The sequence below is a fragment of the Coffea arabica genome, chromosome 8c (genome assembly GCF_036785885.1).
Source record: "Coffea arabica cultivar ET-39 chromosome 8c, Coffea Arabica ET-39 HiFi, whole genome shotgun sequence".
In the NCBI taxonomy this organism is placed as follows: domain Eukaryota; kingdom Viridiplantae; phylum Streptophyta; class Magnoliopsida; order Gentianales; family Rubiaceae; genus Coffea; species Coffea arabica.
Genome location: NC_092325.1, coordinates 5,065,724 through 5,081,431, shown reverse-complemented (window position 1 = coordinate 5,081,431; position 15,708 = coordinate 5,065,724). Strand labels below are relative to the sequence as shown.

General features: G+C 33.9%; 1 protein-coding gene and 1 long non-coding RNA gene across 2 annotated transcripts; one reads left to right on the top strand and one right to left on the bottom strand.

Annotated features, from left to right (window-relative positions):
- Nucleotides 1-477: 477 nt before the first annotated feature.
- Nucleotides 478-2,548, bottom strand: LOC140013810 (uncharacterized). The gene is made up of 2 exons (XR_011820625.1): nucleotides 2,357-2,548; nucleotides 478-749 (listed from the first exon to the last, which is right to left on the bottom strand). It is a non-coding gene; the product is annotated as an uncharacterized lncRNA (long non-coding RNA).
- Nucleotides 2,549-12,225: 9,677 nt separating this feature from the next.
- LOC113704427 (disease resistance protein RGA2-like) lies at nucleotides 12,226-15,620 on the top strand. The gene has a single exon (XM_072063945.1). It carries the CDS (start codon nucleotides 12,226-12,228, stop codon nucleotides 15,394-15,396), a length of 3,171 nt encoding a protein of 1,056 aa, XP_071920046.1. The 3' UTR covers nucleotides 15,397-15,620.
- The last annotated feature ends 88 nt before the right edge of the window (nucleotides 15,621-15,708 follow it).

Here is a 15,708-nt window from a genome sequence, read left to right as displayed (position 1 = left end):
ACAGAGTTAAATCTGTTCAGTAATTTGTTTTGCATATAAAAACTATTTATAAAAGAAATTGCACTGATTAATTATTAGTTGAAAAAGAAAAAGAGGACATCAAAGTTACAAAAAAACATTCAAACATTCACTATCAAAATTGGATAGGTACAGTCAGTAGCTTAATGCCAATGTTGGGTCTAAACATGCATTATGAAACCTTGATTCGCTTAATAATTCCAACAACTTGCTAAACATCAAGCTTCTAATGCTAAATGCAACACAAAATCTGCTATGTGAAGCAATGTGTGGTGACTTTACTTACGAAATACAAAATTACTTCTTCCCTTCTTAAAGCAGTTCATTTATTTGCTTGTAGTTTAAGACCCACTCTTATTGCAAGCCAAGAATTTGGCAGTTACAAATGATCACCCATAAAACAGATTACCATAAATTGCAAAAAAAACTGTACACAAACACACAAAAAAGTAAGCGGCGTACAACGGAAATGGCATTTGAGCCATATTAATCAACAACCTAGCTACTACAAAATATCTATGGTTGAGTTCTTTATAACAAGGATAACTACACATTTAACTAAAAATATCTACTAAAACTGTTCTCTAGAAAAAGGCTGAACAAATTAAAAGATTACAATAATCAATTTAACATTGAGTCACACTCCTAATCAGACTACATGAATGCCTAACACAGCATAACAGATTCCTTCTTCTTAGCTGCTCAACCACATCGTCACCCAGTTCAACATTCTGTAGCAAAAAATCACAAGGATAATCATAAACCGCATAAGTATGAATAGCCAATATACCCCACAATGTAAATTAATCTCTTGACTCCATTGCAAAATATCAGTACCACAATGTAAAATATGCACAAGACCATGACAACCATTAAGAACATCATTTTTCACAATCCAAATTCTATTCCTTCAATAGAAAAATAGACACACAAAGAATTTCCATTTTATACAAAATCAAGAGACAACAAGCACAAAATTTCCTTCATATATCATATTGTCAAACACCAAAAGCAATTCTTTGTGGAATCCACTAATTAATCACAAATGACCAATCCTCCAAGCCTTGGAACCACCAAAGTATCAAAACAAAACATTACAAAAAAAAACAAAAATAAATTTGCATGTACAAAAACGAGAAAAAGAAGAGGAAACCAAGCAAAAGGCACTAAACCACCAGTTTTTTTAAAAAAATCTCCCAAGGGAAAAAAATGCACTAACGTTTCAAACCACCAAAGATCTTCTCATGGAGAACACAAAAGGATTATAGGAGCAATCTACTTATTCTGAAGCCAGAGTCCAAAAAATTGGAAATCTAAACACAAAAAAGAAGCTGGAGAAGATTAAGACAATGATGTAACTATAGGCCCAAGGAAAATCAAACAATCAAATCACAACCTTAGTTAATTTTGAAACCGAGTTGTAATTCAATTAGATGTAATTTGTATCCGAGTTGTAATCAACTCATCTCTAAATTGTTCTTCAACATTTCATAGAAGCAAGTACTTGAAAATAATATGATTAGGAGATCAACACGACACAATCAAAGAGAGAAATTTCAATGCTAATTTCTGCTCTTTAGTATACAAATTATACATCTGATTAAGCCAGCCACCTATTACCATATATTTGTTATTCTGCTTATGAGAGAAACTGAAAAATGCATTCCAGTTTAAAGCGAAATTTAAAGAAGAAAATGAGTATATAACTCACTAAATAACCAATTCTTCAAGGCCTACAACCACAAATCAAAGCAGAAAAAAAAAATAAAGAAAACAACTTTGCATGCACAGAAGAGAAAACCAAGCAAAAAACACTAAACAGCCATTTTTTGAAAAAATCATCCCAAGGAAAAGCAAATACAACAAACCAAGATGTAAAAAACCACAACATCAGTCCAAGTTCCCAAAAAAAGAGGTGGAGATGGATAAATCATCACAATCCGTCATAGTACTACATAGAAACTGGACACATTATGCTGCAATGCCTAAATAGTTTAAAATTTTTTTGGCAAAAGATTTTAAAAAAATAATAATAAGAAGAGGAGGTTATGAGAACTAAACATGGATCAAAATATAAGGTATAAAGTTGTTCTGTCTGCTTCGTTTTGTAAGTTGAATGTGACTGAACATGCATATAAGTAACAGAGCAACACAAGGAACGACAACTATTTGCAAGATGCTGAAAATATTCGATAAGATATAGTGTTTAGGGGGGAAAAAGGGACACAAATTATGCAAAGAACCAGATTTTGATGTTAAACAAACGAAAAAAAAAAAGATTTTAGAGCACTTGGACATTGACAGGTTAAAAATAAGAATGTAAAATCTGAGAAATCACCTTCGAGCATAGCAATCCCTCGTTGCACATCTTCCAATTGTGTAGAACGAACAAGAACTCATGACAATCACACAAGGAATAAAAGAAATCCCTTGCAGCATATCTTCACTTTCACTCTTCTATTCACTAATACCACTATTTTCTACCTCTGCTATTTCTTTCTCATAGCCTTGCAGATGAATAAAAGAAACTTATGGCTAATACCAATAGATAAGATACTAAACGTAAGTTATGCACATATACTAGCATATGTTACTATACACTACTTAGAAAGCAATCCCCACATGAAGGCAATTGATATGAGCTTCAGAGACATTCCATAGTGCACTCTCCCCTCCAAAATCAAAAACACCAAAATCTACCAAATTATCCAAAAGAAAGAATTTTCATAATATGATGTGCATATCTTTGACAAGTGCGTACTGTCATTTGTTTCACTCCATTCTGAAAAAGAATCAGCCAAAAATAGAACATAAGAAATCTGGTAATCTTTTAAAATCCAAACTATCGTGAATTTATCGGATAACAACCCACAAAACTAACATAATTTGCTCTTTTCGACACAATTTTATATGCTATTCTCCCCACTGCCTAACATTGCTATCAATTAACCTGTATAGACCTTCACAATGCCTCTTGAAAGAATACTCCTTCCACAACTCAAGGTTGTATTTTGTGTAATAACAGTGCTTTGGAAACTAATCAGCCTCCAAAATTCTAATCTATAGGTCCACCACATTCAATAATTGTGCTACTGCACGGCTAGGAAACTGACGAGCATAGGGGTGTAAATGAATCGAGACGAATCAAGTGGAGTTTTGGTATAATTGAGTCGAGTCTTAACCTAGATTTATGAAACTCGAATTCGACGAGTTCAAAATGTATAGCTCGAGCTTAAAAAATGAAAAAAAATAATTATTTTATTTTTAAAAAATAAATAAAATAATAAAATATTAGGAATATATATGTAATTTTATTATTAAAATTAAAAAATAAAAAATAAATATATAATCAAACTTGAGCCGGCTCGCAAGTTAATGAATTTAGTATTTTCGAATTCAAATTCGACTTGGTCAGCTCGAACTCGATGTTGACTTAGCTCCAGTCGAACTCGCGAGCTGTTCGATTCGTCTGCAACCATATACAAGCACTTTCACAAATCTACTTTCGTATCAATACACACCTACTACTTTCTCTTCAATAATAGGCCATCTCTATTGCCCAGAAACCTTGCATGTTAATAATACCACTTCTACGAATAGCCAGGGTTTGAAATGCTGCGAACCCTCTTGAAAGAGAGGGGTGCCTTCGGGATCCTCCTATTCAACTACTTCGACCATTTCTGAGCACCTCATAGCATTTTCGGGGCAATTGATAAAGGCCCAGCAGAGATTACTATAATAAAAAATGCTAAAGTAGTCAAAATCTGATCAATTTCAAATTCTCCACAAAACAAATAATAAAGAAAAAAAATCATTTACTTTTGGGAAAGGAAAAAATTAAAAATGTTCTTGAATCGTAATCTAGCGTCAATTTTTCAATCTTCTCAATTATTATAAGATCTCAAGAAAATGCCCCAAATTCTATATTATTTGTAAGATTTTTGAGTATGAGTTAATTTAACATGTCCTAGAAGTTATTTTAACATCTCCATCTTTAACTTCATTTCATCTTGTGGGTTTCTCCTAATTTTATTTTAGTATCTTTATTTTCAACTTAAAATAATCTTGTGAAAAGGCTTACTGTATAAGCAAAAACAAAAGAAGCATGGTAATCATCAACCTTCATTTTTTCAATTGGTACATTGAAAGTTAACTTGCAAGTTCCACGGTGAATAATTGTACTACTAACCAACCAGGAAAGTCACGTTCAATTTCACTCCACTTTCTTATCAATAACAGTACTGCTCCTACTTTCTCCTCTATAATACTCCGTCTTCCTTGCTGAAAGTCTTGCACATACTGAATTGTTTCAATTTTGAATCAAATTATCATCTTCCTCCCCTGTGTTCTCTTTTATCAAACTTGGATTCTACTGGTTAGGTTCACGATATACTGGTAATTTTCTCATATTCATCCGATCAGCTATTGCCAGAAGCTTCATTTTCTCTCAAGCAAGTGCTGAGATTTGTTCCCTTTCCTTGAACTTCAAGTTTGTTTTTTCCCTTTTATCAACTAGCCGCACTATATAAAGGAAATTTCCACAGATTCAACAGATCAACTGTTGCCAGAGTATTCACGCTCTCCAACGTGAGTGCTGAATTTCTTTTTCTTTTTTTTTTGTCATACGCATTTTTTTTTTGGTTAAAATATAAATGGGTTTGTTTAGATAGAGTATTATTTAGAATAATTACTATAGCATCTTTTATGATGTTATGTATATGAGATAAAAAATTATTAAAAATATAAAAAATAATTTCGTAAAAAGGGAGCTTCCATGTGTTTTTCTTGAAACTGATAAGAAGGGTGAAACACTCGAAACAGTGCGGTGCAATGTGCATCCATGTTCAAAAGTTTATTCCTAGACACCTGGAAAGTCATGCAGTAATTTCACTCTACTTTTTTTTGCCATTTTTTGCTTGTAAAAATTCTATTCTATAGGTCCGCCACATTCAATAATTGTACCCCTACACGGCTAGGAAGCTCATTGGCAATTTCACTCTACTTTCTTATCGATAGACCATCTCCGTTGCCAAAAAGCCATTGGTCCAAATTATCATCTTTCTCCGAATATTTTTTTCTTAAACTTTACTTTGAGTAATTATGTAGCTTCACGATATCCTAGGAATTTTTCCAAATTCAACAGATCAGCTACTCTCAGTGGTTTCTTTCTTTTTCTCTTTTCCCTCTTTTGGCTCAGTGCTGAATTTTGTTTTTTTTCCCCTCAAACTTAAAGTAAGTTTATTTTTCTGCAGATTCAACGGATCAATTGTTGCTAGAGTATTCATTCTCTCCAAAGCGAGTGCTGAATTTCTTTTTTTTTTTTCATTCACTATTTTTGGTTGAAAAGCAAAAATTTGTTGAGTAAAGCCCCATGACATGCATAGTTCCCAATTCCCTCGTTCCTTTCAATCTTTCTCCATGTAGCCACCACATCTAATGAATTCGGTACAAAAATTACTTGGGTCGGTCTTTGGATTCGAGTCATGAGAATTGATATCATAAAAATCTCACTTATATCTCTGCTGTGGGGAGAATCTAGAATGCAGTCATCCCACGTCTGTGGAAGGAAGGGAAAATGAATGATCTTTAAGCTTGGGTCCAATGGTTACTTCATTACTTGGATTAACTATTTTGGATCAGTGAATTTTGGTCCCAAAGTTACTCGGGCCATCCGGATAGTGACATTACCACCGTTTTTCTTTCTTTTAAATAGGAACAAATTTATTTCAAACTTATCTGCACTGTGAAGGTATTCTTTACTTGTAAAGACACTTAATCAAAGAAATTTTGATGAAGTATTAATCTCAACTCACAATTCTAATGCATATTTATCAGTTGTGCATGCGCATGATTAGCCGGTTAAAGGCTTTGCGGGTGAATGTACACGTATTATATCCTTTTAATTATATCTGAAAAATACAACTAATTAATGTCTGAGAACTCCCTCATGAATCCAACTTCTCTGGAAAGGGAAAAAATTCTCTGAAGAAGAATTTATTTTGTTTTGTAGGAAAGAATAGTAGAATCTCTTAAGCAAAACATGTTTCCTATAATGGTGGAAAGCTATGGAGAAGGAGAAGTTATATCATTCTGAAATTAGGACGATTAGATATTTCACAAGATTGAAAAGAATTACTTACCACAGAATAATTGTTGGAGGGAGTTTCGAATATTTTGTTTTATATGAAACGTCTTAACGTTATCAGTTGAATCAATTTTTACTCACTCTTGGACAGAAAAGAAAGGAAAGAATCCAGTGTCATGTGGGCCAAAATTTGGAGCTAATGATTCCAAGTTAAGATTGTAGGAGAATGTCACAAATCCTTTGCTTGTAACTTGTGAGATTTCTTTCTTCAAACAAACAAAAAAAAAAAAAAAAACTTGTGAGACTTCTAAGAGTTAGCTTGATTCTACGTAATGTTCAATGCTTGTGCAATACGCAACCTGGAAAGTAAATGCAAGAACTTAATTTTGCGTTCTTATCAATATAAGTATTGATTCCTTACCTATTACTAATACTTTCTCCTGTATACTGGACCACCAGAATTGCAAAAGGTGTCGCCAATATAAATTAGCTTCTTTCTTCGGTTCAATTCATCTAAATATTTTCTTCTGCTTAAATTCAAAGTTTTCAGAACGTAGCTTTACAATATTACAAGAAATTTCTACATATTTGTCGCATCTGTTGTCACCTCGCAGGAGGATTCATTCCCTCTCAAGTAAGTGTTCAAGTGCTTTTAACTGGTTGATCAAATAATTGTTTGGTTGCAGGATAGCTTCTACTTTTTTTTTTTTTTTTTTTGCATGGAACATTTCTTCAGCTAATTCCCGCTTTTCTTGTTTTATTATGTATGTATTTTGCACTTTGCTCTCTGATCTTGACGGGTTTCAAATTCATCTCTGGCTTTGTCTGATGGTTCAGTAGCCTGTAGTCAGGCATAAGACATGTATTTCGAGTAACACGTCCAGAAATAAATAAATGTTGTTGAGTGCAAAAAGAAAGTTATATATTCTTAATTTAGGTCTGCACTGATTTTGAAATTTCCGAGAAGAGAAAATCCATTTAAGTTGTTTGGTACATGATTGTTGCTTTGTCACTAAAAAAATGGTTTGTACGGTAATTTTTGGAGATGTCTCTAAAAAACTAGGGAATGGCTTCAATAGTTCCTCAACTTTTACCAGTAATTTTTCTATTTGATCTCTTAGCTTTGAAAGTGTCTATTAGGTCCCTTAACTTATAAATTTGGTTCCAAATTGTTCATATGATTCCCCCCAAGCCAAACCCAAGCGTGGTAACGTTCATTTGGTTTCATGTATATTTTCCTTCCCAAAGTTTGAAAATAAAGTATAACCATTTTGAATAGTTTTTTGGTTAAGTGTTTTATGGTTGACCAAGTTGACTAACAAAAAAATAACAACACTATTCCTGTAAAAATTTACATAAAGTAGAATAAAATTACTTGTTAGTACATCACAAGCTTAGTATTACCTTATATATGTTTATAAATTTTGCTACCTTTGTTTATTGTTATTAGTATGCCACCATCATTATTATTCTATTAAAGCCTAATAAACCTAAATTAGTAAATCTAAAAGTAACATTAATCTAACAAGAATAACGTTAAAATAAAAGTTTTTTTCTTTTAGCAATTTAACATTTTTTTCGACAATACTATAAAAAAGATGATAAAATGTGAAAACAAAATATTGTAAAAAGATTAAAGTAAACAAAAATTCCTATATCTTTCTTCTTCTTCTTCTTCTTCTTCTTCTTTGTTTACTTCTTTTTAAGTTACCCTTTTGTGCTACACCACTCATTGGAATCCAAATAAATTGATTAGCCCCACAATAGAATGATAATATTCATACCAATTTACTACATTAATCAATAAATGTAGTGAATAAAAATCAATAAAATTAGTGATTCCTTACCTACTACTATTACTTTCTCCTGTATACCAAACCATAACTGCAAAAGTGTTTGCTATTGTTAATTTGCTTCTTTCTTTGGTTGAAATTATTATCTTTATCCAAATGTTCTTCTCTTCTACTTATTAATTTGCTTCATTCTTTGGTTGAAATTATCATCTTCATCCTAATATCTCTTCTGCATAAATTCAAAATTTTGAGTATATAGCTTTCCAATATACAATGAGTTTCTGCACATTTATCAAAACAGTTGCCAGAGTATTTAAACTTTCTCAAGTAGGAAACTCTAGGTTGACATACTTGCTTTCTAATTTCATCATATTTTTGCTAACCCCACCCCCCCCCCCGGCGGCTGGCTCTTCAAAAAGACAAAAAAAAATTAATTGTGGAGTCACACTCAATAAATGAAGGGACATAAACAAAAGAAAATGTGGTGATTTGATTCCACCAGTTAAGATTTCTCTACAAACCAGACTAACCAAAATTAATTAGTGGGTTAGGCATAGAATTTTGAGAGTTAGGAATACAAACATTATTTTGCTGTGGGATTTAGAATACGTGTACGGTTGAACATTTTGTGCACCTTTGCATGCTTTCCTTTTCTTTCTTTTTCCAAATATAAGTCCTAATTTTCTTTCAAATTTTTTTTAGATATTCTGAAATGATACAATCCTACTATAAGTTCAAATTAAGTTGGAAGCAACGCTAGAAAAAAGCCATAGTGATAACTTTCTGATTGGATGCAGAGTTCAAAAGAATATAATTTATATAATTGAAGCAATGTAGCATACCACTAAATAGATACTAGAGTAGGAAATTCTTTAAAGATGTTCTAAGAATTTAGCATAGCAAATTTTTTCAAAAAATTTTTTTACTTGCATCATAAACACATTTTCCAATCCACCATTTTACATTCTCAACCACTTTTTTATTTCACATACATTACATCACAAAAGGTGTTACAGTAATTATTCCAAATAATTATTTGGAATAATACTCTATCCATACAATAGATTCTTAGTGTTCTTTAGTTTCTAAAAGAAATGGTTAAAAAAAATCTAAGGCCAAATAATTTCCTTCAATCCAAGATTTTATTTTCAAGAAAATTGTGGAAATTGTTTTTCAAGCAAAAGTACATTTGTAAACAAAAATTTCAATTATGTTATTACCCAAATACCCTCAATAATCATGAAAAGTCACTACTACTTTTGGAAGTATAACAAAGTCATCAAAATCTATGGTGATTGTACAACCGAAATAATCATAAAAGCTAAAAAGAAGTTTATATTTATTTTATATCCTTAAAATTTTATTCACTTTTATGTATGGATTGTTCAATTTATTATACTTTAAGTAGGTAATACTAACTTTTTTTGTTTAAAAGTTTAGCTTTTTATTATTTTCGTTTATGAGAACATTTGGCTAATACTATTTTCATTTTTTTGTTTATATATTTATAGTTTACTATTATTGCCTTTTCTTTTTAAAAAATAAAATTGATTTAATCTCTATTTTCCTTCTTTAAGTTTAAAAATAAGGCATACTAGATATTTTTAGCAAATTTAGATTAAGAATCTAATATTGGACTAATTTGATAAATGAAATAATATTAGTGTAAAAGTTTAAATAAATTAAAATAATAAAAATTTCCTTAAAACAATGAGTTTTGTAGTACCCCTGTTTTCCAAATTTTGGCAATCGTATTTATTTTTAGTATTGTGTTATTTATCCATTTTATTTGACTTAAGGTCTAATAAATTGAATAAAACATATACAAAAGTGAACATTAATCTAATGGAAAAAATTTCAAGAGTATAAACTAAATATTAACTCTTTTTAACTCTTTTTAGTTGCTATTTTTCTACAATTGATATGATAGAGAAGATGTAAATCTTTTAGCAATGAAAGGAAATGATTATTAGTTATAGATAAGTTCATGAATAAAAGGGTAATAATGTCATTACACTTTTTTTTTTTTTTTTGTATTTCTAACTTTGACTAGTTTTCATGGGGGAAAATATATATTTTTTAGATTAAAGGGGTAGATGTGACTACCCTTTTAGTTCAGAGTGCCAAAGTGTTATTAAACCCACTATAAACAAATGTGGAACGAGAAAGTCTTGGTCTATCATCGAACTACTGTAGCACTATTTTCAACGTGGTGAATAGGAAATTTCACCGATTCATTGCTATTTACCCTTGAATTTTTGACTCGCTAAATTCCATTTTGGATTCTTTATGTTATAGACTCACTCTCACCTTAGTCATTAAAATTTAGTGTTGAATACTTTACCCCTATTAAGATAAAGTCCACCCTACTCTCACTACTCTATGCCTGAAATATGAAATTTATCTACTCCATCCTTTTCATTGTTAATGTTATGTTTTCAATTTTTTGTTGTCCCAAAATAATAGTATTGTTGCAAAAGTCATACAACTTTCAATGCTACTCTCCTTTTATACCCTTAAGTGATAACGACAAGATTCCACCAATTAATAATAAATAATTGCATATGGCTCACAATAGCACAGGGACACTTTCACAAGTCCCATGACCTTCTGTTTTCAGCTTGCTAATTTTCGTGTTCAAACAATGGGTAAGAGTGGAAGAATATGAAAAGTGAGACCTCGCAGGTGTGGTCCAACGGTAAGCGGGCTCTTAAGAACTCTTGAGGTTTTAGGTTCGAATCTTACCTTGAACTTAAACCCCTGTGACTCGCCCGGGGTCACTGCGTGGGGTCGTGGCACATTCCTCCAGTTTGGTGTGCCGGCTCGGATCCTAAGGATTCGAATTCACTATTTTATTGTGTGCTGCTCCTGAAAAACGTCTCAATTTTTGGGACAGAGGGAGTAGTTTTAATTCTAAAATTTGAGTATCACTTGCTTAATTACTATTTCATTAGTTTTGATACTTTCATAGGATGAATTTCATATTTTAGAAAGTAAAATGTCCAAAACTAAAGTGCAATATATTTTAAACTTTAGGAGGTAAAGCTTCTAAAATTAAAGTTTAAAAATTGAGTGGAATGTATCTACTATTTAAGGGTTCAAAGTAAAATTTACTTTAGGTTTAAAAACAAAAAAGCCCCCTGTGATATACCTAATACACTGAAAAGCCCCTGTGGTTTCAAAATATTCAAAACGACACCTCATGTTTTGAACTAAATTGTAAACTAACAGAATTCGTTAAACTTAACGGAATCCGGTAAACTTAACGAAAAATTTAACGGAATCCGGTAAGTTTAACAGCTGAAACAGTCATTTTCATTAAATTTAATGAATTTTATTAGTTTATAATTTAGTTCAAAATATGAGATATTGTTTTGTATGTTTTGAATTATGGGGACTTTTCTGTATATTAAGTATACCACATGGGTTTTTAACCCTTTACTTTAAGTATCTTGTAGTCATAGTATTTCGATCTGCTTTCTTTAAGTCAACAAGGTCAATTATTGTACTACCATGCGGCCAGAAAACTCAAGCAATTTTTTTTTTTTGAAAAAGAAATTCAAGCAATTTTTAGTAAACTCATAAGCAATTTCACCCTGCTTTTCTTTCTTCAATAACAAATAGTGACCCCTTACCTTCCATTACCATGTCCATTATAAACTTATAATGGTGGGCCGTCTCCATTGCAAAAAGTGCTTTGTACATTACCCGTGTTTCTTTGTACATAATTATTTTGAATGCTGTATTTCATGAAAGAAATAAGAAGGGTAACATATTTAATTATTTAAATTTGATGAAGGCATTGTTATTTGGTTATCTTTCCGGCAGATTTTATGAGTCCTTTTGGTCATATTCTCAAATTAAATTCACCATTGGATGGTGAAATAATAATGTTTTGTACCTTTAAATTGTAATATTTTCAAAAATTCATAATTTGAATCACTAATCATCTCTTAGGGACAAAGATTGTGGGAATAATCGCCTGAAAGGACCATAGAATTTTCCTATATCTTCAGATTTTGGTTTATTTTAGTTTATCTTTCACCAGAATTTTTTTGTGTTTCGCAAGCATTTGTTTTTTTTTTTTGGATTAATATGCCAGGTGACCGATGGCTGTCTAATGCTTTCCAAAATAACAACTGGCTGTCTAATATGAGAACCTTTTTATTTTACTTTATTTTTTTATCATCAGGTTCAAAACATTTTGTTCTGCATTTGATGATATCGGGCTTTTCTACATTTACTTGTACAAAAAAAAAAGAAAAAGAAAAAATTGTCCTTTTCTTTTTGACTTCCCTTTCATTATTCGTAATTTTCAGGTCACACTTGATGGAAGTGTTGCTGGAAAGTCTGGTAAAATCTCTGAATTCTCCAATCCAGGAGGAGCTTGGATTGCTTTGTGGTATTGAAACAGAGATACAAAAGCTTTCAAGCTTGCTATCAGCAACCAAAGCAGTGATTGAAGACGCGGAGCAGAAGCAGTTTACTGACAAGGCAATTCAACTTTGGCTGCAGAAGCTCAATCTTATTGCTTATGAAGTCGATGACATATTAGATGATTATGCAACCGAAGTCTCGAGAGAACCGAAGTGCAACAACATATGTTGCAATGTATTGGATTGTCTTCCAGCAACATCAAACATATGGTTTCGGCACAGGATTGGAGCAAGGATGAAGAAAATCAATGGAAATTTTGATGCAGTTGCTAAGCAGAGAACACAGCTTGGATTGAGTGATCAAAAGCGTGGGAGCTATTTCACTGCAAGCCGCGAGACTGGATCCGTGGTAAAGGAACGTGATCAAGTCCTAGGAAGGGACAAGGCGAAAGACGAGATTGTGAAAATATTGGTGAATCAAGTCAGAGATAATCAAAATGTATCAGTGCTCCCTATAGTGGGTGTTGGAGGCCTTGGAAAGACAACACTTGCCCAATTGGTGTTTAATGATGAGAACCTAGCCGAGCCTTTTAAGCCAAAACTATGGGCTTGGGTTTCAGACAAATTTGATGTGAAGAGCATTATAAAAGCCTTAATTGAGTCTGCAAAAGGGACTTCTATTGGAGACTTACCCTTGGATACTCTCCAAAGAAAGCTTCAAGAGTTATTGAGAGGGAAAAGATACTTGATTGTACTGGATGATGTCTGGAATGAGAATCGAAAGGAATGGGAGGATTTGAAATCCGTTCTGGAATGCGGCTCAAAAGGTAGTTCAATTGTCGTGACAACTCGCAAGCAAAAAGTTGCGGAAATAATGGGCACATTAAAGACGCATTGTCTATCGAGTTTGTCAGACGATCAGTGTTGGTCACTGTTCAGGCTATGGGCATTTGATTGTCAGGAGAAGCAAGAATATCCTAACCTTGAAGCTATTGGAAAAGATATTGTGAAAAAATGTGGTGGTGTTCCGCTGGCTGCAAAGACTCTCGGAGGCTTTCTACGATTCAAGAGAGAAGAAGCCGAATGGAACTTTGTGAAATGTAGTGAGCTTTGGAACATACCTCAAGATACAACAGATATCTTGCCCGCGTTGAGATTGAGCTACCTTAATCTTCCGGTAGAGTTGAGAGGTTGTTTTGCATATTGTGCAGTATTTCCCAAGGGATCTAAAATTAAAAAAGAAGAGGTAATACATTTGTGGATGGCAAATGGATTGATTTCATCTAATGGAACGATGGAAGTGGAAGATGTTGGTGCTGCTGCGGTGACTGAACTACATCATAGATCACTGTTCCAAGCCATAGAGAAAGATGAATTTGGCAGTGCCCTCACTTTTAAGATGCATGACCTTGTCCATGATCTGGCTCGATCAGTAATGGAGGCTAAACACGGTGGAACAGAGTCAAACAGAACCATGATATTTGGTATGCCAGATGATCAGCTAACAGTGGCTTTTCCTATTACAATCACAGGCATTGACCAGTTTTCTTCTTTCTTGTCAAAATGTGGTTCCCTGAGGGCGCTCACTGTAAGGTCACCGTGGTGGAGAGTAAACCTTACGAAGTTTACAGAGCTGCCACCTGCAATAAGCAAACTGAAACATTTAAGGCATCTAGATCTTTCAAGTTCTTTAATTGTTGAACTACCCAATTCAATTTGTGACTTGTGGAATTTGCAAATTTTAAACCTGAATGGTTGTCGCGAACTTCGGTGCCTGCCCAAAGGCATGAGATTCCTCAGAAATCTGCGACATCTTTGCCTACAGGGGTGCTGGCATTTGAAACACATACCAAGTGGAATTGGGAAGCTGACTTGCCTACGGACGTTGAGTATAGTCGTCCTGGGTGGCAAAAGAGGCTTCCAACTGAGTGAGTTGCGAGACTTAAATATGCTTGAAGGATGGCTATTAATTAGGCACCTTGAGAGGGTTAAACACAAAAAGCATGCAGAAGAAGCTTGCTTAATTAAAAAACAGGGAGTCCGCTGGTTGAATTTGGAATGGGATTCCGAAAGAATGTTTCAACAGTACAATGATGAGGAAGTGCTCGAAGCCCTCAAACCCTGCCCCAACCTTCAATCGCTGCACATGATAGGCTTCAAAGGTTCTTCATCATTTCCATCTTGGATTTCAACTGTAACAAATGTTCATGTGTACAACGGTGCAACGGAGTACATAGTTGGGGCCCAGAAGAGTACTACCGCTGCTGCTGCAACGTCCCCATCATTGAAAACACTGCAATTATGGAAGATGCCCAACCTAAAAGGAATGTTAGGAAGAGAGGTCCAAGGTACTGCTAGTACTCCAGGAGTATTCTCTCAACTTCAATCCTTGTCTTTTGGCGGTTGCCCAACGTTGACATTGCCATTGCCACGTATGCCTTCCCTGAAGGAGCTACGCGTCAACGGCTGCCCGAACATGGCATGGGCTTCAATCTCCAATCTCACTAGTCTTAATTCCCTTAAAATTGAGTGGATTAAAGGATTGAGTTGTTTTCCAGAAGAGATGCTGCAAAATCTTAGTCTTCTTGAATCCCTGGAAATTAGGGAGACGAAGGATCTGCGAGCCTTACCCAGAAGCTTGGCTAGCCTCACGGCTTTGAAGGAATTGACCATCCAGAACTCTCCCAAGCTGGAGTCTCTGCCAGAAGAAGGATTGCGAGGCCTTGCTTCTTTGCAGGAACTCCATATCGAAGACTGCTCTAATTTGGTGAGTCTCTCAATGGGGACTAAAGCCCTCAGATCCCTGACTCGTCTACGCATCCAGGGGTCATACGCGACAGCTCTGCCAGAGGAAGTCAAACATTTAGCCACGCTACAAGTACTGGAGCTGATTGATTTTCCCAATCTAACTTCATTGCCAGACTGGTTTGGAGACCACCTCACTTCTCTTCAGGACCTGACACTATCCCTTTGTCCGAAGCTTGAAACACTTCCATCCAGCATTCAAATGATGACGACACTCCAAATTTTGACTATAGATGAATGCGACCTACTGGAACCACGGTGTGAAAGGGGAGGAGTGGAATGGCACAAAATTAAGCACATCCCGGACCTACTTATGTGATATGGCACCTAACTAGGTACATCTCGGACGATTAGGTACAAAATTAGGATTCGGCAATACAATTAATATATTCATGTATTACGTAATAAAGTATTTGTGTACTGTCTTGTAAGTGTGGAGAAGACCAACACTAGTACCTAATTGATACCATGCCTAGTTGATATGAATTTAGTCATTTGCTAGAGCTTGGATTAAATGAAGAAGATATTTGGGATTTCATTGCAGTTCTAGTTTTTTTTTTTTCATAATGCTATTACTTTAGACCATCCACACTTGAAAATGTAAGATTAATTATGTAAAATAAATAAATAC